The 24,933-nt window shown below is 54.5% G+C and overlaps 1 protein-coding gene across 1 annotated transcript in view; it reads left to right on the top strand.

Moving 5' to 3' along the window:
* Positions 1-14,222: 14,222 nt before the first annotated feature.
* Positions 14,223-24,933, top strand: part of MYO18B (myosin XVIIIB) — a gene marked incomplete at its 5' end in the record, with an annotated part of 198,622 nt that continues 187,911 nt past the window's right edge. The window contains 6 exons of the mRNA XM_084763691.1: positions 14,223-14,312; positions 15,808-15,966; positions 18,505-19,746; positions 20,107-20,173; positions 21,504-21,616; positions 22,429-22,605. Coding sequence (XP_084619817.1) covers positions 14,223-14,312; positions 15,808-15,966; positions 18,505-19,746; positions 20,107-20,173; positions 21,504-21,616; positions 22,429-22,605 — 1,848 coding nt within the window. The remainder of the gene's footprint in view (positions 14,313-15,807; positions 15,967-18,504; positions 19,747-20,106; positions 20,174-21,503; positions 21,617-22,428; positions 22,606-24,933) is intronic.

A 24,933-nucleotide genomic window follows, 5' to 3' on the forward strand; every position in this document is an offset into this window, starting at 1 on the left:
GCCACAGGCCAGAGCGACGGGACACAGTGGGGCAGGGACAGGTGACTCCATGCGACTTAGGCAGTGCCTGAGGGTGCTGGGGAGAGTGACGAGGGCCATGCCTGCCAGGCCACAGTTTACCAGGGTCACCCGTGGTCACCTGGGCACTGGGGAGAAGACGTGGTGTAGACGGTAGACATGCGTGCGCCACCCACCATGGCAAGATCCCCATGTGTGACCTTGACCACTGTCATGGGCCAATCAGATCCTCTTTCACAGAAAGACTTGTTGGCCCAGTGGCTTGGGGTACTGTCATAAAATGTTCTCAGCTGTCATCTCCTTTGGGGACGCCTTGGCAACAGAGTGCCACTTGCTCAGTGTCATACCATTCCTCCAAGCTCTGTTTGACATTGGTATAAAAGACTGGCTTTTTTCCTGAGGACTCTATCAAATACAGACCCAGAAACCTTGGCAGTGGGGTTGGCCAAGGTGGTCCTGGGACCTCCCTGTGCTTAGTTCCAAGCTTCAGACTCCTGTTCGCTGTATCCTTTCTCAGGGCTATGTCTCAAGGAAGCCTGTTTGCAGGTATAGTACATGACTGGACAGATCCCCTCAGAGACAGGTGTGCTAGGCCACATCCCTGTAGGATGGCGATTTATAGGTGGGGTTGGGTAGCAGGGGGGTAGGGCTCAGATGCTGGCTCATCGGAGCATTTGAGTTTTCACCTTTTTTCCTGTGGAAGTGGCGGAAGATGGGATGTCTGTGACGTAAATGTGTTTGTTGATGGTTCACAGCCAGTATCTGAGAAAAATGGGGCAGAGAGAACATGTGCAGGACACAGGGGTACAGGGTGCTGATTGCTTCACCCGATCCATGCTTTGGAAAACATGTTAAAAGGCAGAAGGAAAGCAGTGGTCCATTGGCAACAAAATATGGAAGGAAGGTGCCAGCCTAGTGGCATGTGACAGCACCGGGGCTGGGCAGTCAGGCAAAGCTAGCAGCAAAATGGCTGAACTCCTCACCAATGCCACCTCACGTGTCAAGGCAGAGCTTCCCTCGGGCTGTGTGTAGTGTTGTCCCGCAGCAGCTGGAGGGTGATAAGGAGGCTCCCTCCGCTACAGTCGGCCTCCCTCATGTCTAACCAGGACACACATAGCTGGGTTTGTTCGTGGCCTGTGATGGCACTCAGCAGGATCCGAGAAGAAGCCATGGTGTTGCCTTGGAGATGAAGACCTGGTGAGCACTGGTTGGCAAGAGTAGGGAGACAGCAGGGTCACTGCACAGAGGGGAGCCCAGGGTGCGCTGCTGGCGAGGGGGAGAGCCCTCAGTAGCTTTCATGGCTGACTCCACACAGCGTAGGATCATCTGAAGGAGAGCCTTGATTGGCTCGTGGGCATGTCTGCGGGGAGTTGTCTTGATAGTTGATTGGCTTAGGAAAGCCCAGCCCACTGTGGGCGGCGACAGCCCTAGGTAGGTGGGCGTGGGCTGCATAAGAAAGCCAGCTGATCTCGAGCCTGCCAAGAGCTTCCCTCAGTGGCGATTGTTCCTGGAACCACCACTGAAGTTTACCTGTGGCTGTTCTCTGCCGAAAGCACCAGTGGTGGGAAGAGCCTTGGCAAGCCTACTTTAGTTTGTTTAGTCACTCGACAAACATCCACTAAGCATTCACCATGGACTGGGACAGCCAGGAGGGCAAGGGTCCCACTTCACAGAGGGGAGCCCTGAGGCCACTTTTCAGAGGCCTTGAAGCCAGGACTGGGTCACTTCAGAAGCCCTGTGCCCATCCTCAGAGCTCAGTGCAGACCCGCTGCCTTCTGGGAGTTTCCTATTCTCTCTCCATCCACCAGGTTCTTAGATGCCTGCCACGGCCCAGATTCCAGGTAAGCAGTTGTTCATGCCATAAACACTTACTGAGCACTTGCTATGCACTTGGCGTTGTACAGTCGTTCAGCAGACACCCCTGCCTTGGGTCATGTGCCACTTCGAGTGACACAGACACAGCAAGCAATTCCCCTTCATTGGTGCAGTGACACAGGACCCTGGCCTCCTGATGTTGCAGCACTTATGTGTGTGGGTCTCTCATTTATCCAAATGTACATGCTTGTGCACACACATACGTATGTACACACATGTACATATGCACACACACATACACACACACACACACACACACACACGTATCCCAGACATTAGTGAGAACAGCATCCCATAATGATAGAAATCTGGTGATGTCATATCTTCCTCTGAGGCCCAGATAGGAGCAGCCAATTCTAGTGAGTGACAAGGTGAAAAGGGTCGGAGGTGAAAAATAGAATGAATGTTCGGGGTAGCAGGGGTTGGGGGGTCAACTGCAGATGGGTCTCCCCATGAGCTTACGCTGTGAACCTCCCAGAAGGGTCAAGATGGCCAGGAGACTGAGGTCAATGCCCGGACAAATTTACACAATCCTTTGGCCCATCCTGTAGGCTCAGAACTCACTGGCTGAAGGGGCCAAGTCCCTGTGGGGGTCCCAGCGCCCAGCAAGAGGGTGGTGGCTCCCCTCATCTCCGTTCTAACGGATCGAAGGCTCCGTGAATGACAAAGACGCCCACCAAACAGCACTGTGACCCTCTCGTCTGGTGACAGTGGCCCGTGGGAGCCCAGCATGGTAGTCTCTGGGCATTTTCTGGGCATCCATTTTTTTTTTCTTCCTCTCCTCCTACCTCGGGAAGGAAGCGTGGAGCCTGGGAGGGAGAAGCTTGATGAATGCCACATCCTGCTCACCAGCTCCAGGCTGAGTCAGAACACGGCTTGTCAGCCCAGGAGGGGAAGGGGAGTCACAGCCCCCTGCCCCAGATCCCGGGGAATTAAACAGATGGGTGTGAAAACCTTCTCAGGGGAGCTGTGCTCCAGAGGTGGCCAGAGTTATACCTCACACCGGCAGCTGAACCTGGCAGTGTCAGATTTTGTGATATAAGTGTTAATGTGCCATCCTGGGGCTAAGTGAGAAAGGAAAGGTTCTAACTGAAAACTGTTTCGTTTGTGTTGCCGTGGAGTCAACTGTGTTGGCTAGTTTCATGTCAACTTGACACTAGCTGGAGTTATCTGAAAGTGGAGAACCTCAATTGAAAAAAGTGTCTCCATAAGATGCAGCTGCAGGCACACCTGTAGGGCATTTTCTTTGCTAGTGATTGATGGGGGAGGGTCCAGCCCATGGTGGGTGAGGCCATCCCTGGCCTGGTGCTCCTGGGTTCTATAAGAAAGCAGGCTGAGCAAGCCATGGGGAGCAAGCCAGTGAGCAGCACTCCTCCATGGTCTCTGCGTCAGCTCCTGTCTCCAGGTTCCTGCCCTGCTTGACTTCCTGTCCTGACGCCCTTCAGTGATGGCCTATGGTGTGAAATTGTGAGCCGAATAAACCCTTTCCTCCCCAGGTTGCTTTTGGTCATGTGTCTCATCACAGCAATAGTGACCCTGGCTAAGAAGGGGAGACGTACCCTTTGTGAGGTTGAGACACAGAGTGGGGAGAAGTTGGTAAGCTGCCTGCCGGGCAAGCACCAGGACCCAGGTCTCATCCTGGGTGTTACCCAGGTGCCACCCACATAAAGAGCCAGGCACGGTGATCAGTGCCTGAAATCCCCGGGTTAGGGGCTCACTGGGCAGCTGTCTCAGGGAACTATGCCAATTCCAGACCTTATCGCAAAAACAACGTGGACAGCATCATGACGGATGATACTCCAAAGTTAACCTTTGCCCCTCACACTCAACAGCGTGCACCCACACATGCAAATGCACCTGCAGGCATGTGAACACACACACACACACACACACACACACACACGAGAGTGGAAACGTGCTTAGGAGAAGCCTGTCCTGTTTCAATGATTAGAGCCCTGGATGTGGGTTCTGCAGGATCCCTGGCTAGCTGTGCAGACCTGTGCACCGGCAGCCACGCTATGTGCTGAAGGCTTAGCCTCCTAGCATGCCTTGGAGCTCACACTAGGGTCATTTGCAGGCTAAGTGTTGGCTCTACACTGTGCTCCCCCTGCCCAGCTGGGGACAAAACACTCTGGGCAGAGGCTGGGCTAGCCCTGTGTTTAAGATTGGGCTTTCTAGGATGAGTACTACCCGGGCTCAAGTATTGGCTTCCCAGGGCCTTTTACAAGCCAGTTAACCTAAAAAAAAAAAAAAAAAAAAAGCAGGAGGTTAATTACTCGTCTTTATTTCTCTGTGTGTGCACACTAGGACATGGGTGGAGCTCAGGGGACACTTTTCAGAAGCCCTGGGGAATCAAACCCAGAACACAGGCTTGGCAACAAGCTTTTCTGCCACTGAACCATCTCATCAGGCCCAGTGGTCAGCTCTGTGCTTCAGTTTCCACCTGTGGAACCCTTCCCCCACGCCCCAGGGCTGTGGGGAGTGAGTGGCTCAGAGGCCTTGTCAGGAAGCTCACTGAGGGGGACCCGTCGCCTACCTTCGCTTGCTTATGAGAAGCCAGTGGTTTAAGTAACTTTCACCCAGCCAGGCTAAGACTCCTTCCCGGTGGCAGAAGCTGTGGTGGCCTGGGTGTGTGTGTGACCCGTCCCAGGACAAGATGAAGGCTGGAATACGCTTCTCCAGAGCGGTCCCTCCTTGCTCCCAGTCACCATTTATGTCCATGCTGGCCACCACGCCGGCGGTGTCTCCTGGCCAGACCTGGGGCTCACAGGCTAATTTTGGAAATGACTGCGTCCCAGCTGCTGCTATCTCGCTGCCTGGCTGGGGGAGGAGACACAGGGTGGGTTGTGCGAGTCTGTGCAGAGGGCGCTCCTGACACCCGTCCCCTGCCCTGCCCTGCCCGGCTCTCCACACTGGCTGGGGTCCCTTTGTGACCACCCGGGGAGACTTTTTGGATAGGAGTGGTTCCTGAGACCCTCGGTCACCAGGTACTGCCGTGTTGGGATTCCTACTGGCGCCGTGCGAGCTGGTACAGGTCTTGGTATGCGGAGGGCTGGTGTGAGGCCTTGGACACGCGGTCTATTTTAGGCCTTTAGGGTAGCCAGTGCTTCTAAGGCCTTTCCCTTTGCTGTGAACTCATGGTGTTTGCTCCAACACCAAACTATTTGGTGTAAGGATTTTATCCTAGGCCGTAGGGACACTGTCAAAGCTTAGGAGTTTTGCATCTGTTGAAATTAAAAGTTAACTTTTATTAAATTAAGTTTTAATTTAATTTAATTTTAAATTAAAAATTTGTGTCTGTTAAAATTTTAAAAATCATTTATTTTTAGACTTACTGTTTATCTGGAGGGAGGTATGCCGCAGCACACCTGTGGAGGTCAGAGAACAGCTTTTGGCGGTGGGTTCTCTCCTTGTACCATGTGGCTCCCTGGGTCGTCACGCTTGGCAGCAAGCTCCTTTACCTGCTGAGCCACCTCACTAGCCCACTGCCAATCTTTAGTTTAAAAAATATGTTGCGTTCTGACTTAACCTGTGCTAGGGAATCTCAGAGGGTGGATGCCAGCAGAGAGAGAGAGAGAGAGAGACAGAGAGAGAGAGACAGAGAGAGAGAGAGAAAGAGAGACAGAGAGACAGACAGAGACAGACAGAGAGAGACAAAGAGACAGAGAAACAGAGAGAGAGAGACAGAGAGAGAGACAGAGAGAGAGAGAGACAGAGAGAGAGACAGAGAGAGAGATAGAGAGAGAGATAGACAGAGAGAGAGAGACAGAGAGAGAGAGAGAGAGAAAGACAGAGAGAGAGACAGAGAGAGAGACAGAGAGAGAGAGACAGAGAGAGAGAGACAGAGAGAGAGAGAGACAGAGAGAGAGAGAGAGACAGAGAGAGAGACAGAGAGAGAGAGAGACAGAGAGAGAGAGACAGAGAGAGAGAGAGAGATATGTATATCTGTGTATATGTTGTATATGTGAGTATGTACTGTGTGCATGTGTGTGTGTGGTGTATGCCTGTATGATATTTATGTAAATGCATATATGTGCCTGCATGTGTTTAGTTTCATTGATTTCAGACACAGTGGTTTTCTGCATTTGTCCAGAGACCCCAGCTTTCCCCTCTATGGTGTTCAGCCCTGCTGAACTTTGGCCTGAGCTTCCACGGGATTTTGTTTCAAAGGAAGCCTGTGTGTGTGCGTGGTGGGGGAGGGGCTGGAGGAGCCGGTGTCTCCTGCGGCTTTCCTGAGGGGGGACCTTTCCTATGACACCGTGATACCCAATTCCTCTGCGAGTAGAGAAGACCCACAGGTCCCAGTGGCCCCCAGGGAGAGTGGGAACCTAACCAGAGGCCTCCAAGTTGCAGACTCAGGCAGCTGCCTCCCCAGAGCAGACAGGGAAGAGGCCAGGCCTTCCTTCCCAGGAGGGTCCCTGTGCCAGCCTGGCCCCGAGCTCAGGGCTGGGAGCTCTAGGCTGTTAGGTGACTTTCTGACCTTCCTGAAAGACTGTTCTTAGCAGGCACCTGCTTCTGCAGCTGACTTCTCCCGAGCCTGGGAGCATGGTGCTGGTGATGGAGTCAGGAGAGGAAACAATAAAAGCTAGAGATGAGAAAGAAAGGAGAGGAAGGGGAGGGAGAGAGGGGGGAACAGGAGGAGGGGTGGGTGGAGGGGGAAGAGGAGAAGAGGCAGCTGCCAGACAGAGGGAGAAGGAAAAGTGAGGGGGAGGGGGAAGGAAGAAAGGGAGGCAGGGAAGGAAGGCAGGAGTGGGTGGCAGGCCGGGCCCTCTTCTGAGGAACTTGGTGGTGACAATCAGGCATTTGGTCCTTCCTGCACATGGACCTTGTCACCTTGAGTCTCGGGGCCTCTTGATACTGACTGACCCTGTGACCTTGGCCATGACCCTCCTGGTGGAGATTTTGGCTTTTCTTCTAACACCAGATGGTTGAGGCCTCCTGGCCTCTCTTCCAGGACTTAGCTACCCGTGGGGTCTGTCCCACCTTGCACGTTGGTGTCTCCCTCCCTCACACCGACCTGGCAAGGGCCCTGGAATGCATAGTTCAGGTTTCTCTCAAACTCTGTGAGCAGTATTTGGGACCACCAGTTGTGGGTGCTTCTGGCTGTTGCCCACCCAGGTCAGATTCCATAGCCTTCTCTGGGATGTGGTGTGTGTGTGTGTGTGTGTGTGTGTGTGTGTGTGTGTGTGTGTGTGTGTGCATGCTGTGGTGGGGGCTGCTCACTATAGGCATTATATGTCATAAGCACAGAACACACATAGCTCTTTATCAGGCTCCAGCTATTGCAAAGGTCTGAGTAGTGTGTGTGTGTGTGTGTGTGTGTGTGTGTGTGTGTGTGTGTATGTGTGTGTGTGTGTAACAGTGTATCGTTCTGCTCCACTTAGAAACAAGACTTTAGTCCTAACACTGGGAAGAGTCCCCCCACCACTGCTGCCTAAAGTCAAGACCACAGGCTGTATCTCTGAAGGCCACTGGGATGGGGCATGGGGGATGGGGCATGGGGGATGGGGCATGGGGGATGGGCATGGGGGATGGGCATGGGGGATGGGGCATGGGGGATGGGGCATGGGGGATGGGCATGGGGGATGGGCATGGGGGATGGGCATGGGGGATGGGGCATGGGGGATGGGCATGGGGGATGGGGCATGGGGGGTGGGGCATGGGGGATGGGCATGGGGGATGGGCATGGGGGATGGGGCATGGGGGATGGGCATGGGGGATGGGCATGGGGGATGGGGCATGGGGGATGGGGCATGGGGGATGGGCATGGGGGATGGGCATGGGGGGTGGGGCATGGGGGATGTGATGGGGGGATAGCCCCCTCCTCCGTGCACACAGTCCATGGAAGACAAGGACGCACCCATAGGGTCTGTGCTAAGTAAGTGTTCCATTACTGGGATGTATTGGAAGCAGTAAATGCATCTGAAAAGTGGGGAGGATGGTTTGAGGCAAATGGAGTCTGTGGGGTGCTGGCTAAGACTCCCTGTGTGCTAAGGCACAGAGAGGAGAGACAGCTTGCCTAGGGACACAGCGCTGCCGTGGCAGGACTGGGCTTAGACCCACACAGCTTGTTAGAAGGACCAACCCAGTCTCCTCGTCCCCCCTAGCCCCGCCCAACCCTCTCCCATCATCACCGTCCAAGACTGAAAGAAAAGCAGGTAGTCTCACACATTTTATAACTGTCTGTCTGTCTGTCTGTCTGTCTGTGTGTCTGTGGGTATCAGAGCCTTAGATCTGCCAGGACCGTATGTGTTACCAGCACATCTGGCCCCGAGCTGGGCAGGGACGTGGGGCTCACAGTCTGAGGAGTTCCTTCAGCCTACCAACCTGGGCTCGTTTTCAGCTGGTGTTGAGGCTCTGGTTTCGTAGGGTAAGGGAAAGCCAGTGCGCTGAGACACTGCTCCCTGGGATCAGACATTCCACTGAGTGTCCACCTGAGTGTCCTGGTGTCCTGGCAAGGAGGATGAGCCCATTTCACAGCTCAGGAGTGTGGCCACCTCTCAGTAGGTCATCAGAAAAAACCCCAGGTCACACAGACAAGTGAAGACTAGGTGTGTTTTTCTGGCAGGTGCCCCGTGTGACCCGTTAAGTGACTCGGGCTAAGATATCAACTCCCTTGACGTTTCGCTTGGTCAGGTAGATGGCAAAGGCCGTTCGAGGTCATCTCCCTGGAATTGGCTGTCTGTTGGGGGATGATTCTGTCAGTTTTACAGAGGCAGGAATGGCAGCACAGACGCAGAGAGCTCATCCTATTTTCCTGTCGTTGCTGTTTGGCAATTTTCTCATTTCTTTCCACGTCACATCTTTTTCCTGTTTGAAGCAGAGACGCGTCTGCCTCCATTTCCATCCTCGTTCTTGCTGTGGTGCCTTCATTCTTGGCCCTGGATGGGTGCCAGCCTAGACTGCATTGAATTTTGGGCCATGATAACCCTGTTTCTGGCTGTTGGTTCTTGAAGGATATTCAGTGGCTTTGACCCAAGAGACTCACACAGTACCACCTTTATGGCATGGCATCTGCAGCTGTCCCCAGACATCACTAGTGTCCATGGGCAGGCACATTCACCATTTGATGAGGCTAAGACCCATTGCTACACCTAGGGCAGACATGACTAGTCAATCCCAACACACTGCCTTGTCAAATCGGACATAACGCAGGCAGCTACCTAGCTATGGGGGAAACTTTACTGGCCACCTCTCAGTAGGTCATCAGGCCCACTGACTACGAAAATGCCCCACAGGCTTGCCCACAGGTCAGTTTATGGAGGCGTTTTCTCCATCAAGAGCCCCCTTTTTCTGGAAACACACCCCCCAGCACAGCTTGCCGTCTCTCCATCAACCTTCCAGGCCTTCCCCTCACGCATCTTATTTTTATTTTTTTTGAGATAAGATCTCACTATGTAGCCCAGGCTGGCTTTGAACTCAGGAGCCTCCCACCTTAGCTTTCCACATCTGGGACTGCGGGTGTGCACCGCCACACCTGCGTTCCTTCCCTGTAGTCTTTCCAGCTCTGAGGAGGATGCACTGCTGCAGACACAGCTGAAACCCCTGGCTGAGGCTGGCCGGAGCCTTCTGTAGCCCTAATGAAAAGAGGGGTTCCCTTCCTTTCCATATTGTTTGGCTCAAGGCAGGAGAGAGCTAGTCTGCACCGTGAAAGAGCCACAACAACCTCTTTTGCTTTCTTAACCAAGTGAGCTGACTTGCACTGTGGATGAGAGCCACAACAGAATCCTTTGGTCATCTAGCCAATAGACTGCAAATGCGTAGGTGCTCCGCGCACCCCTCCTGGGTCTAGGGCAGACATTAGTAATCAACCCGAGGAATCGTTTGCTCTAAGTCCAGACACAGCTCAGAGTTCTTCCCACATTTCAGACTCAGTCAGGGCATTGGAACCAAATTGCCCCTGGCCGTTATGGTCAAATTCTTCTCCAAAATGGTACATTTGGTAGGAGTTCGGAGACTGGTGAATGAAGGAACTCTACCAAGACTTGAGTGTTGGGGAAAGGGGCACAGGGACCGGAGAAGCTCTGGAAGGGTGTGGTGTGTGTGTGTGTGTGTGTGTGTGTGTGTGTGTGTGTGTGTACGTGTGCGCGTGCCTCATGGGGCTGAGTCCCCATCCTCTAGGCTGTGAGCAGGGGAAGGCCCCCTGTGAGTGGAGCATCAGATCTTGTTGTAGGCTTGCCCTGTGTCCCTTCTCCTTACCTTCTCCCATTACACTCATCATACATGGAAAGGAGTCATGTCACAGGGGAGTGGGGCCGCCCTGTTGCTTCATTGGGAACGTCGTGTTTGGCAGAGATCTCAGGGGAGTGACGGTGTGCGGCATGCAGGCGGAAGAGCGTCTGAGGCGGGTGGGACAACATTGAGGAGGGCCTGAGGTGAGAGTGTGCCTGGAAGGGTTTACCCAGGCCTTAGTTTATCTCCCCTTGATATGGGTGGGAAGCTGTTCGTCGGGTGGTCGTGAGAGACCCTCTGGTCCCTGTGAAGTCATTGACATTAGGAGGCAGGTAAAGTCAGTGGCTACGTTGTGGAGATTGGACACTCTGGGGTGGTGGACGAAGCTCGGGGGCCGTGGCAGGGTCCTGCCGGGACGTGGATGAAGCTCCAGGACTTCTCTCGCCATCCCTCCCTGTAGAGGAGTGTGTGTGGAGAGGGTTTCCAGATTCCAGAGTCAGCACTGGGAGCTGCCTAACCCGGCATCTGACAGCATGTGTGGGTCAGGCCTGGAAGGACAGTGACATGAGAGCACCAAGTCAGTTAAGGCGAGGTGGAGCCTTGCAGTACAATGGGTTCCTGGCCCCTGGTCAGTGAGGCTGGCCCAGAGCCTTCGGGTGGGGTCAGTGTGCCTGGACACAGGGACACCAACTGAGACCTGGGGGAGAACTGGCAGCTCAGAGTTGTCACAGCCAGTGTTCCTTGAGCCTCTGGACGGAGAATGATTTCAGCATAGGGCCCTGGCCAAGGCTGAAGAGAGCACAGCGGCCAGGACAGCCGGTGTCACGTCAGGCCTATTCATATCCCAGCCTAGGTTCCTTAGCTCAGAGCCCATGAGTCACTGGGACATTCTCCAGTGCCTCCCAAGGGAGCCAGTATAGGGAAAAGGGTGGCCTCGTGCTACCCACACACTGAACTCAGGCTGTAGGGACTTTTCCGTAGGCAGAGACCCAGCTCTGGCCACCCGCTCATGGCTGCTCCCCAGCCTCTCTTCTGGCATGTGGTGTCATCAGGCCTAAATGTCCCTTCTTGGCTCTTTGTGCCTTGAGACTCTTCCTTGCTCAGCTATGGAGGGAGCTGGGAGCCCAGCCAGAGACTCCGTGGTGACTGCTGGGCAGCCAGCTCCCTGTACCCAAGCCCCGTGTGTGGCAGCTGCCAATGTCTGGGGTTAGGCTCTCCAGGGTTGAGGTCAGGCCCTTCACCGGGCATCGCTGGGAGCTGAGTTAGAAGGAGATGTGAGGCCAGGCTGCAAGATGAGCCAAGGGTCCCAGTGTTCTGCGTGCCTGTGGCTATGGGCTGCAGATGCCCGTGCAGTGTCCTCACAGCCAAGCTCCAGGCCCATGAGGCTGTAGACCAAGGAAGTCTCTGGTGGCGTGCACGTGTGTGCATGTGCATGCATGTGTGAGCATGAGCACTGTGCATGTGCATGTAGATATTTGTGCGTGTGTGTGTGTGTGTGTGTGTGTGTGTGTGTGTGTCTTTCCATGTGCTTGTGCATTCTGCTACACAGGAGCTCCTCCCGGGGAGGGGTGGGAGGGCTCTGGAGGGACATAGTTCTAAGGTCAGGTCCAGCCCATGTTCCTCTACTCAGGAGACTCCATGAAGAGCTGATGCTATTTCTTCCTCTTGGTTCCCATGGGAGAAATCCCATTTTCTGCCCCATTTTCTTTGGTGTTTCTGTAGTTTGAACCCAGGCAGGTGCTTTAGTGATTCCCAGCATTGGTTATCTTTCCTTTTGGGGACAGCCTATCCATATGCTGTGCTGTACTACATCGTCCCATGTTCCATGGCTGTGACAAAGTCCCTGAGGCTGGTTAATATATTAAGACGAGGTTTATTTAGCTTGTGGCTCTGGATGGTCTGGCATCAGTGTGGCTCTGGAGAAGATTCTGGTACCCCAAAGGCAGGGTACACAAGGATGGTGCCTCCCATACCTGAGCCATAGCCAGCCCCACCTCACACTTTACACAGGGACATGGGCAGCCTCCAGGGTGATAGCCAGGCTCCTGACTCATGATAGGTGGAACACAGGGCAGGCACTCTGCTTGGTAAGTTTGGACATTTCTTTTTAAAACATCAGACAAGGTGAAGAGATATTCAGCTGGAAAGGTCTCTTGCAAGCACAAGGACCACAGTAGGACCACAGTTTGGTCCCCAGAACACACACACACACACACACACACACACACACACACCACAAAAGCCAAGCCCAGTACTGGAGAGGCAGCTCCTGAGCTAGTTAGTCAGCCAGCCTGGCCTGCATGGTGAGTTCCTGGCCTGTGAGAAACTTCTTCTCTAAGCAGGTGAAAGGCACCCAAGGGATGACACCAGAAGCCTCCACACACACAGGCGTGCACATGCACACACGCGCAAAGTTAAAATAAGAATGAAGAACATACAGCATTAAGTTACCACATGCTTCAGAAATTGCACTCTGAGAAGCACGCCTATGACATGAGAATGTGAGCATCGGGGTGGCTTGTGAGGCCTCCTTTATGACGGCCCCTTGTGGGCTCAGCCAGATGCCTGTCACATGACTGCGGCGGGCACAGGAGTGGCAGTCTGTGCACAGGAGGAGATGAAGGCGAGCATTGTAGCGGGCTGAGGTGTGAGGGCTGACACCCTAGAGTCCCACGCGTGGTCTGTGCCATGAGGTGCACCAATGGGATAGAAAATGGGTTTGCACCAGAACGTTCTAGAGCTAGACTGTGGATACAAGCTGCGCAAACCTGGAAATCTAATAAAGATGTCAGATCATCCAGATTCTGCCCCACAGGCAGAGAAAAAACAAAACCCGAAAACACCTCAGATACCACAGAAGTGTGCTTTAGGGAATCTGTAAAGACTTGTGAGTCCACCCTGGATGGAGGTGCCCACCCTGGGCAACACTTGCCAGTGGCCACGCTGTACCCATGAGCTGGACCCACCTGACCTCATCTATCACCTCTGGCTCTTACAATCATCATCATCTTCTTCTTCTTCTTCTTCTCCTTCTCCTCCTCCTCCTCCTTCTTCTTCCCTCTTCTTCTTCTTCTTCTTCTTCTTCTTCTTCTTCTTCTTCTTCTTCTTCTTCTTTTTCTTCTCCTCCTCCTCCTCCTCTTCCTCCTCCTCCTCCTCCTCCTCCTTCTTCTTCTTCATAGGTTTTGGATATTAGCCCTTTATTGAATGTGTAGTTGGTGAAAATCTTTCTCCATTCTGTAGCCTGACACACTTTGCCCGGGCCGTACGAAAGCTTGTGAGTTTCGCGAGGCCCCACTTATTAATTGTTGATCTTAGCGTCTGTGTTGATGGTGTTCCGTTCAGAAAGTCTTTCCTGTTCCGGTGAGTTTAAGATTATTGCCCCACTTTGTTTTCTATCAGATGCAGCAGGTCTGGTCTTATGTCGAGGTCCCTGGGGTTAAGTTTTGTGCAGGAGATAAGTACAGGCCTACACTTGTTTTTCTACAGGTAGACATCCAGTTTGACATCATTTATTGAAGATGATTTTTTTTTAGTGTGCATTTTATTTTGACTCTTTGCCACAGGTGTACATAGGTGTGTGAGTCTTCAGTTTGATTCCGTTGATCCCCATGTCTGGTTTTGTGCCAGTGCCATGTTGTTTTGTAGTACAATTTGAGGTTGGGGACGGTGCTGCCTCCAGCAGTTCCTTTTTTATTTTTATTATTATTCAGGATTTTTTTTTTTTTTTTTGCTATCCTGGGTTTCAGTATGAAGCTGAACATTTAGCCTGGGTCCCTACGGAATTTAGTCACCATGCTGTCTAGGCAGGCATGGTCTTTGTGCAAGTGTCTTGGAGTGACACACACGCGACCTTGTGAAATTACGGCGTGAGGTCGAGAAGAAGAGAGCTTAACATGCTGGCCCACTCTCGTGGGAAGGAATGACTGTCTCAGCAGAAGATGGGACAGCACTGTTTCACTCCCTGCGTGCCGCTGGCATGGTGGGGACAGAGCCGAGCTGGGTTCTAACCAGTCTCTCTCTTCTCTCTCAGCTCCTCAGCGCGTCAGGCCCGTGTGGATTGCTCATCTCTCGCTGTCTATGCGTCTGTAAAGCTTCACTCCAGCCTCAGGCGCGCAGACGCACCGCATCACCTGTGGCCCAGCCAGCTCCGTGTCGCCATGGCCATATCGTCGCGCCTTGCCCTGTGGGAACAGAAGGAAAGTGGCGTTTTGGGGGGCACCGTGGCTACAGGGCTGGACTGTACCCTGGCGAGTGGGCCATAGCCCGGGTGGCTAACTCACGGCCTCCCACCTGCTATCTCTATGGCCTGCCCAGGCCTCCTGGACCTACCATGGTGACTCCGTCCACCTCTGCCACCTGTCTTGCCCCGCCCCATCCCTTAGCAGGAGGCTGGGAATGGGGGTAGCACATCTTCCCCAGCCGTACCCCACGGCCACCTGATGAGTGCTGGGGAAGGTGGGAGGAGAAAGTGTACATGGTCAGAGGTGGCCGTTGGCTGCCAGCCCAGCGCTGGAGGGTTTCTGCAGATCTACCTGCGGTTACCACAGAGACCCGGGACAGGGCTTTTACCCTGGACGTCTCTTTATTCTCATTTATATTTCCCATAGGAAGCCTTTTTATATATATAAAGATTTATTTATGCCGGGTGTGGTGGCGCACGTCTTTCATCCCAGCACTCGGGAGGCAGAGACAGGCAGATTGCTATGAGTTTGAGGCCAGCCTGGTCTACAGAGTGAATCCAGGACAGCCAAGGCTACACAGAGAAACCCTGTCTCGTAAACAAAACCAAAAAAACCAAAAAACAAAAACAAACAAAAAAAAAAAAGAAAGAAAAAAGAAAAAAAAGATTTATTTATTTATCATGTATGTGTATACAGTGCTCTTCCTGCATGTACATCTGTAGGCCAGAAGAGGGCATCAGATCACATTATAAATGGTTGTGAGCCAGAGCTACCTTGTGGTTGCTGGGAATTGAACCAGGACCTTTGGAAGAACAGTTAGTGCTCTTAACCTCTGAGCCATCTCTCCAGCCCTCCATAGGATGCTGCCTTAAGGGCTCTTTTGTCCCTCTTCTTCCCCGCTCTCCCTCCTCTCCTATTCCTTTCCCCCACTTTGTGTAGGTGCTGTTATTATTATTATTATTATTATTATTATTATTTTTTTTTTTTTTTTTTAAATCTTTCGTCCATGGTTGGTTAGATCCAGGGATATAGAACCCACAGACAGAAAACCAGCAGCACAGGCCAAGGCTAAGGGTCTTCCCCACACCGCTGTGGTCCTGGCACACAGGGATGATCTATTATCTTACTCCAAGTCCCCAGGAGGTTTCTTCAAGAAGCTGATAGGTGGCACTGAGCCAGGCTTGGGAGCGCAGTGCACTATGGGAGTGTCCCTATCTTGAGTGGGAAGAGCATATTCTGGAGTTTCTCTAGTGCCTTCCTGGGGCCAGAGACACTAGAGTCAGGGAGCTCGGTATGTGAGCCATCCCTCTTAACATCTCAGACTGCTTTAAGAGCAGGAAAGAGCCCCCCAAAGCCACAGTTTCCTGCGTAGGCTCTGCTGTCACGGGCCCATCTGTTCTATCTCCCCACACCACCTCAGCTTCCTGGGGTCCCTCAGAGCCTTTCCACTCTTTGCTCATGCTTGTCCCCTAGGCTCCGCCCAGGCTGCATCTTAGACTGTCTGGCGGGTGCCCTGGCCCTGCGGGCTCACTCCCAGCTCTCTCCTCGCTTCCACACACAGATTCGAGAAGAGGACAAGAGCCCCCCTCCATCCTCCCCTCCCCCCTTGTTCTCCGTCATCCCTGGGGGCTTCATCAAGCAGCTGGTTCGAGAGACAGAGAAAGAGTCCAAGGAAGCCAGGCGGAGGAAAGAGGCAGCACTCACCGCTCCTGAAGTAGAGGTAAAGGCGGCACGGCTTGGGTTGGGGCAGGCGCTGGGTGCCTTTCCCTTCACACCCTCCACCCTGGGTCAGCCATTCCATCTTTGGTCCCACTGCTCTGTTGTTTTCTCTACCGCTTGCTCTGTCGAGCTCCTATGCAATCTGAGAAACCCATCTCTAATTGCCCACCACTAGGGGCGCTCACGTTGCTTTACTTCCCCTTACTCCCCCTTGCCTGTTTCTCTTGAGGCCACACAGTGTTCATTTGATCACATGATCAGCTAGGAACTCCTCAACAGCCACAGCCGCCTCTCACTCAGCTCTGTGGACCTCTCAGACCTTGAACTCGATCCCTGTCCCAGGCAGCCCTGGGATGACTCCTCCTCCTCCCCCTTCTCCCCCTCCCCCTCCTCCCCCTCCTCTTCCCCCCTCTTCCCCCTCCTCCCCCTCCTCCTCCTCTTCCTCTTCCTCCTCCCCTTCTCCCATTCAGCCTCCTGAGTAGCCATGGTTTAAGGCCTGGACACTGGGCCTGTCTCAGCTTATTCATCAAAGCAGAAAAGATCCTGGCGCATCACTTACTGGCATCCTTCTGGGTCAGGGACAGGAGCTAGTGGTCCCACACCCCAGTGCCCTCCAGCTGCGGGTCTCTCAGCCCCTTCCCAGTCTCTTTGAACATCCATGATTCAATAACTAAAAGGTTAATCCCAGCCAGGACATCCCCAGTGCGGTGCCTACTCAACTCCATCTACGCCCCTTCGGATTGGTGACGTGTCCACTGCAGAACCATCATTGTCCTGCGTGGTACCAAAGGGCATCGTCATCCAAAACTAGTCCATAGAACAACCAGTGTCGCATCCTTAATTTCATCTCACCCTATATCCAGAGACGCCCCCAAAAGCCTGGCCAGGATACCAAGGATGGATACCAGGAAGATAGGCTTGGAGTGCAGTGCACCCTGGGAGTATCCCTGAGTGAGGCAGACAGGCCACCAGCTCCAGCTGCCTCTTTAGCGCTCTCTTGGGGCAAAGAGAGTGATGGCAGGGCTGGGAGGTCAGGGGATTACAAAACCGGGTGCCGGCTTCTTCTTCGCCTCTTCCTCAGCTCACTCATGCATGGCATGCACGCGGCGCTTGCACCTGTCTAATGGCAGGGGCTTCTCACTGATGGGTCTCATGGAAGAGGGTGACAGGGTGCCTGGCCCCGATGCGGGCTCCTGCCTGACTTGAGGCATAGGCAGAGGCCATGGCTTACCTTGTGGACAGGGAAGAGGTCGTGTAAAGTGTTCCTGTCTGTCGCTAACCAACGCTCACTTAGTGCTTGTGGCCTGTTTAAGACAGTGCGGTAGTGAGGATGGGAGACGTACTTATTTATCAGAAGTGGAGACTGAAGCCCAGAGAGGCCAAGACGTTTTCCCCCAAGGTCACGAGACCAGATAGAGCAGATAGAAGCTGAGCTGGGGCCATGAAAAGCGCTGTCTCTGGAGCTGCCCTGGGGGAGCAGGCAGGTGAGGTACAGGAAATAGAGTAAACGGGGTGGGGGGTGGGAGGTGGGGGTGGGGGGTGGAGAAAGGCATGTTGCTGGCCGTTAGGACCAGCATGAGCAAACACGAGGAGACATGGAAGGGCCAGAGCTTGGAGGTCTCCCACGTAGCTAGAACATAGGGTGAGCAGAGACAAACGGACCCCGAAAAAGGCTTGGCGGAACCTCACTGAGGATTTGGGGTGGCCAACAGTGCCCTGATCGGTTGTAGAAATGACAATCAGCTGATGGGTGGGAGACGGGCAGGAAGTTGGGCAGAGTGGACAGTGGGTTTGAGAACCCAGGGGGGGGGCAGAGTGGAAGCTGCCATCTGCTCCTTGCCTCACCCCTGCTCCCCACCCCCCAGCCCCCCAGATTCCAGAAGACCTTTTCATAGTCACCCTGCAAAAATCTAGGCTCACAGAAGATAGGGGATCATGGGTCACATCCGCCCAGCGTCAGAGCCATGGTGGGGATTTTTCCCACTGCAGATCTCAGAATGGGTAGAATAAGAGTAAAAAAAACAGGTCTGCAGGGCAGACTGTGTGCTGGGCCACCTCCAACCCTGATACCCACCCAGCAGGACAGGGCTTTTCTCCACACCCCCCGCCCCCCCGAGACTGGGTCTCTCTGTGTAGCCTTGGCTGTCCTGGACTCACTTTGTAGACTAGGCTGGCCTCGAACTCACAGCGATCCGCCTGCCTCTGCCTCCTGAGTGCTGGGATTAAAGGCATGCGCCACTATGCCCAGCCAGGGTAGGGCTTGATGATCCACATGGTATTGATAAGAAACTGGTTCAGAGTTGGGAAGGCATTTAGCTGATGCCACACAGAAGGAAGAGAGCAGAGCTGGAGTTAAACTTGGTTCTGCAGCACCCCAAGTCTACCTTCCTTCCCCTGAGCCTGTTGACCTTGGCACACTGCCAAGCACAGACCGTGAGGATGTCAGAAAGGCTAGCGTTTCCTTGGACGGGTGAACCTGGGAACCAATGGCCGCTGTTAAGTCAGGCAGCAGCTAAGTGCATCGTGGTCTCTTTCCTAGACCCCAGAAGTGCCCGCTAACCAAACCAACAAGACCAACAATGTCCCCAAGCCCGGAAGCCAGACTTCCCCGGACAGCTCATCTGCCACTCAGAAGAGCCCAGACATTCCAGGCAAGGAAACCCCAGGGGCTGGTGACAAGAACTCCGTGCCTGTGACTGGCACCAGTGGGGAGATGCCGCAGGAGTCACATCCCACGGGAACGCCGGCCAAAAGGACACTGCCCCTCAAGAGGGGCGTGAGGAGGGGTGACGTGTTGCTGATGGTGGCCAAGCTGGATCCAGAGTTGGCCAAGCCGGAGCAGAGAATCCAACCTCGTGATGCCCCCATGGACAAGACCCCAGCCCCAGTCAAAGACACTGGAGGGGCGAAGAGGGGGACAACCACGGGGACTCCCTGTGGCTCCCAGGCCTCCACGCCCGAGAAGGCAAAGACTGGAGGTGTCGGAGACACAGGCCAGGGCACAAAAGGTGGGGCGCGTCAGGGCACAGAGGGAAAGGGGAGCCGGGACCCCCAGACCAACGAGCAAGAAGAAGGTGACTCCCAGAGCACAGAGGAGCAGGGGACCAGGTCCCAAGGCCAGGGGGCAGGAAACAAGGGGCAGCTGGGAACAGCAGAGGAAGAAGGAGGGGGTCCTCTGAAGAAGATGGAAAAAGGGGGTGATCCCAAGGATGCGGGACATAAAGCGAGACCTGTTGAGCCCCCAGTCCCCATAAGAAAATGGGGAGGCTCCCTGGGCCGAAGGAGCAAGTGGGACGGTCCTCAGAGCAAGAACAGAGAAAGTGAACGGCAGAGCAGTAGGGATGAAAAGGCAGAAGACAGGAGGTGTGTGCAGCCAGCCGAGCCCAGGGGGCAGCAGCAGGGGCCTCCAGGGAAGATGGAAAAGGTGGGGAGAACTCAGAAGGAGCCGGGGACACCAGGGAAACCCCTGGAACTGCCCAGGGTCACAGCGGAGACTCAGAGTCCCAAGGAAAGGTGCAAGGCCCCAGATGGGGTACCTACGAAGGGAGCATCGGCAGAGGCTGCAAGGAGGGAGGACCAGCCAGAAAACCGGGTGCAGGGGCCTGAGGAGCCGCGTGCGCACGCAGACGGAGTGGATGTCTTAGAGCCTCAGGCAGAAACTCATATAGAATCTGTTTCGGAGACCGGCATGGAAAGGCCTTCTTTGCCAAGGTCCGTGGAGGAGGAGCCGGTCCTACAGGACCCAAGAAGAGGGGACCAGAGCAGAGGAGACTCCAGCCAGGTGATGGGCTGTGGGCCCCAGAGCCCAGGGATGGCTGCAGGGTGGGCAGAGGGCAGGCCAGAGCTCAGCACTCCCCAGGACACTCTTCTGAAGTGCTAGGCCCCTGGGCTCCTTGGGGCCTCTGTCCAGGCTAGGCTTCTCCCTTGGTTCCCTCCAAACGCTGCTTAGTTTTTGCGGGGTCTTATGTCACCCACAGTCTCTGCAGCGACACTGCGTGTAGACTCTCAAGCCGTGCCCGGGGTTCCATTAGAAGGCTGAGATCCCTGCTGGCTTTGTGAGAAGCTCCAAGTCAGGGCTCCCTACATCCAGCCCCGGGGCTGGTGGCATTTGATGGTTAGATGATGCTCTTTTTGTTCCCAGGCTTCCGAGGACAGGTGGTACGAGGCACAGAAAGTCTGGCTGGTGCAGAAGGACGGGTTCACACTTGGTAAGTGGCCTCAGGCCAGCTGGGAGGGGGCGTCCCACTCTGGTTTCCTGTCTCTCCTGCCACCAGGCCTCAGCCAGTTTTATTTTACTCTTGGGGCCAAGGAGGGAGAGGAGGAGGAGCCAGATGAGGGTGGGACCTGAGGCTGCCAGTGGGCAGAGAGAGTCCCCATTTGGAGGCCATGCTTGCTGACTAGAGAGGCAAGCACCGCACCAACAGGTGGATCAGGGCCCAGAAGGGTCTGCTCAAACTATTGCACTAACGAAGGACAATACAAGTAGTGAACATCAAACCCCTACTCTGATCTAGCCAATGGACGGGACACATTCTCCACAGTTATGTGGAAAGCAGGGACTAACTCTGACATGAACTCTGGTGCCCCATATTTGACGACCTCTCCTTGGTGGGGAGGCCTGGTGGCACTCAAAGAAAGAATAAGCAGGCTACCAAGGTGAGACTTGATAGCCTGTGACCATAAAGTGGGGGAGGAGGTCCCCCTCGGTCATGGACCTAGGGGAGGGGAATAGGGTGGAGGTGGGAGGGAGGGAGGAACGGGAGGATACAAGTGATGGGATAACAATTGAGTTGTAATCTGAATAAGTTAATTAATGTAAAAAGTACATTTAAAAAAAAAGAAGAAGAAGAAGAAGAAGTGATCCTGCATTCCAGAGGATCGGCATCCATTTGTACTGCCTGCCATGGAGGTGGAAGGGACCTTACCATCCCGTCCTGACCTGGGTGTGGGATGGGTCAGGGTACCCCACCCTCTGAGGGGCCCTGTAAATCAGACTTAGCCTTTGTCCCTCAGAGCAGCGGGTCTCAGCCTTCCTACTGCTGTGAGCCTTTAATACAGCTCCTCATGCTGTGGCGACGGCCCCCAACCATAAAACTATTTTCATTGCTACTTCATAACTGTAGTTTTGTTGCTATTATGAATAGTAATGTAAAATCTGTGTTTTCCCCGATGGTTTTAGGTGACTCCTGTGAAAGGGCCATTTGACACCCCAAAGGGGTCTCGACCCACAGGAGAACTGCTGGCTTACGGGGTCACAGTTGAGGTCTTTTATATGAACCAAACCTCAATAGAACTTTTCAGCTTGTCCCAAGTTCTGTCTCCAGCTTCTTGGTTCAGAGACTCTCCCCTCCCCCTCACTTCTTCCCCTCCCCTCCCTTCCCCCCTCCCCTCCTCCCCTTCCCTTCCCTCCCTTCCCCTCCCTTTCTTCCCCTCCCCTCCCTTCCTCCCCTCCCTTCCCCCCTCCCCTCCCCTCCCCTCCCCTCCCTTGTTCACCTTCCCTCCCCTTTACTCCTCTCCTGTCTCTGGCTGCCCACACAGCAACAGTGCTCAAACCAGACGAGGGAACAGCTGACCTGCCAGCTGGGAGGGTGCGGCTTTGTATCGATGCTGACAAGACTGTCACCGAGGTGGATGAGGAGCTGGTTCACCGAGTGAGTCACCCCTCCCCACCACTGCTCTGTCCCTTCTGTCCCCACCCCTGCGAGAGGTTCCCCTGACCCTGCGTACATATGAACATCAGTGCCTGGAGAGGTTGTGGGGAAACCCCATGGAGCTCGTTGCTCTGCTGGTGGGATGGCACCGTGGGTCACTCTCTGTATCTTTCAGCCTCTTTGTGAAGACAGGCTTGCCGGGTCCTGTTCCTGTAGTTCTGAGGATCCGGGCAAGAGATTGCTCTTTATTTTGTGAGAATCATTCTATAGACTTGCTTCCCTTTTCACCCTGGGTGCCAGGGAGCTCAGTTGAATGGGCAGGTTGCCACTGAAGCATCAGTTCCAACGGCCTGTGCTTTGGGTGTCAGCCTTTCTCTTAGGGGGCTGTGCCTACCCTCTACGGGACCAAGGCATAATGAGCTTTGGTAAAGGAGGTGGCTGGCCACTGACTTCCATCCCTGGGTGTCACAGGGCTTGTCTAGTGTTCCTCTCTAGGACTTAAAGAAAAAAAAAGGCAGATGATAGCAAGGGACATGTGTCCATCGGAAGCCACTGCACGATGCACCCTGGGTTTTACTTGGCCTGTCTTGGAGACGTCAGCCTCACAGGGCTGTGCGTCCAAGATATCTGTGGGGACAAGGAGAGGGGCTGTCACTTCCTCTGTGTGCCGGTCTTTTGTCACATGCCTTTCAAATGACAAGACCAAGCAGTATGTGGGCACATGTACACATGCATGCAGGCTGCTGGTGCATGGTGATGCTGGTGGGGTAGGGCACAAGGAAACCAGAGGAGATCCTGTGTGATGTCTGCAGGCCAACCCCTCTGAGCTGGACCAGGCCGAGGATCTGGCTTCTCTGGTCAGCGTCAACGAGTCCAGCGTCCTGAACACGCTTCTGCAGCGCTACCGGGCTCAGTTGCCACACACCTGCTCGGGACCTGACCTGATCGCCCTGAAGCCCCAGATGACCACAGTGCCCTCTTCAGGGAAGGTGAGGGGGGACCACGGTGGAGGGCAGCAGAGACAGGCGGACGTCTCCTCTCCTGGGCATTGGAGGGGAAGATGGTTTCAGTACCTTGGCGAAGCCTCAGCTTTGCTCAGTGGCAAGCACTGAGGACCATGTAGTCCTCTCTCCCTAGAGGGGAGTGCCAAGTCCTGGTCCAAAGCCCAGGTGGCATTAAACAGCAGTGACACCTACCCGGACTCCCACCTGGACACCCTCCCAGACACCCACCCAGAGTGCCATTTCAGACATGCAAGCAGAGGAGGAGGTGAGACGAAGGCTGTGGGTCCTCCAAGCTTATGACATGCACTACACGCTCTGAAGTGTCTCACAACCACACCCATGTGGAGACAGAAGCTCCATTTGCTTCTGTGTGTTATCCATTAAGTGGAGAAAAAGACTTTTTTTTTAAGGGGGGGGCGTGTTGGAATTATGAATGAAAGCAAAGGTTCGTGGCGCCACCTGGTGGACAGTCCTGGATCACACCCATGCCCTCTGAACCCATCCCTGGGAGGAGCTGTTTGCTACTGAGCAGTGGGCTCTGAGAAAATGCCAACCCCTCTGCCCTGAGGGCTTGGGTGGGTGGGGGGGAAGTCAGGCCACGGATGGTAAAGTCCACAGTGCCCAGAGTGGCCTGGGCCCATGTGGACAAGGAAGGGACTGGAAGAAGCCAGTCAGGGGAGGGGCACAACTCGCAGGCCATTGGACTCACAGGACCCTAGTGAGGCTGCAGACAGATGGACAGGGGCATGGCGGATATGGGGCTGGTTTACAACCACATCCTCTGTGTACTGTTTCTGGCTTGTGGAGGCTGCACAGACCTCTGGAGGCCTGATGCTCCCTAACCTTGGCTCCCATCTGTCACCCAGGCCTGGGGTCCTGAGTGGCGCTGCCCTGGCCCTCCCTGTTAAGGGTACTGGGTGGGCTTCATTGCCTTCCTTCTCCGAGTCTTCCTGCCTCTCAAGTCTCATATGAGACCTGTTCCAGTCAGCTTCTGGTCCCCAGACAGCTACCAGCAGGCGAGGGTTGCGGGGAGAACAGGCTGAGTCTGGGCTGGGTGGCTTCAGCACACAGAGAGAGGCTCCCTCGGGGTTGCAACATGTTGAAGTGTCCGTGGTTGTGAGTACACATGTGAATGTGGGGTGCAGCTGGGGAGACTCTGGAGGGGTGCTGCCATGCACACTGCTGGAGGCCCAACACATCATGTGTAAGCCCGTGGGTGCCCATGGGTGTGAGTCTGCGCCTTCCACTCTCCACACGGCAGGCTTGCTCATGAACCCACTTCCGGGGTGACCACAGCTCCAGGCTCCAGGATCTTTGGATGCCCAGGTTCTAAGGCTGTGTCCCTGTAGGGCAACCCTTGCCCCATGACTCCTGTGTTAAGAACTTACTAATTGCTAGTTCCAAGTAGTCTAGAATACAAGGCTTAGTGTGGGGCAAGGCCACTCCAGCTTGGTTCCCCAACCTAGAGGTCAGAGCTGTAAGGAGAGCCTTCTAGTCTCAGGGAGGAAAGGCAAGGCTAGGCTGGGCCCAGTGGTCACTACGGGGCCTCGGGGCCTTGGACTTCCACTCCATATTCCTTCTAGGTCTCCCACATGCCTGGCCGCCTCCGCCTCTCCTGTCTCTAAAGATGGTTCTGTGTAGACTCCGTCAAGGTCACCTGACAAAATATGGGCCTCCTTCTCCTTGACCCCGTGTAGCGTGGAGGGGGCTGCTCACTCTCTTCTGGGTCCCAGGGCCGTTCTTTTGTTTTCCCCTGGTCCTTACCATCCTGGGGCTTTAGAAAAATTTTATACACCAGATCGCAGGTGGCTCAGTCATTCTCTCCTGCCCCTCCCCCATCCATCTGTCTGTCCATCTGTCTGTCTGTCTCATGGTTAAGAGTATTTGAGATGGAACCCAGGGTCTCTTACACACTAGGCAAGCGTTGTACCACTGAGTCACACCCACGCCCTCTGTTTGAACATTCCGAGATGGTCTCGCTGGCTTGTCCAGGCTGCCTCTGACCCCCTCTGTAGCCCAGGCAGGCCTAGCAATTCTCCTGCCTCAGCCTCAGGAGTAGCTGTAACTGCAGGCTTGCACCTCCACATCCAGATCTCTGTCCCTTTAACACCCGGTTTGATGAAGCCCAGCTTGTACTCAGTTCGCCTGTCCATTGCTTGCCTGGCCCTCCACAGAGCAGTGGTGTAGGTGATATATCTCACCTCTCTGTGGAGGAAGCTCCACGCTGGGCTCTGCAGTGACAGCGTCATGCAGCTCCCGCCTGCATTGTCTGAGGGTCTTGTTTGTTCCGTGTCTTCATCGGAACCCAGCAGT

The sequence above is a fragment of the Acomys minous genome, assembly GCF_964271855.1.
Source record: "Acomys minous genome assembly, chromosome: 16".
Classification (NCBI taxonomy): Eukaryota; Metazoa; Chordata; class Mammalia; order Rodentia; family Muridae; genus Acomys; species Acomys minous.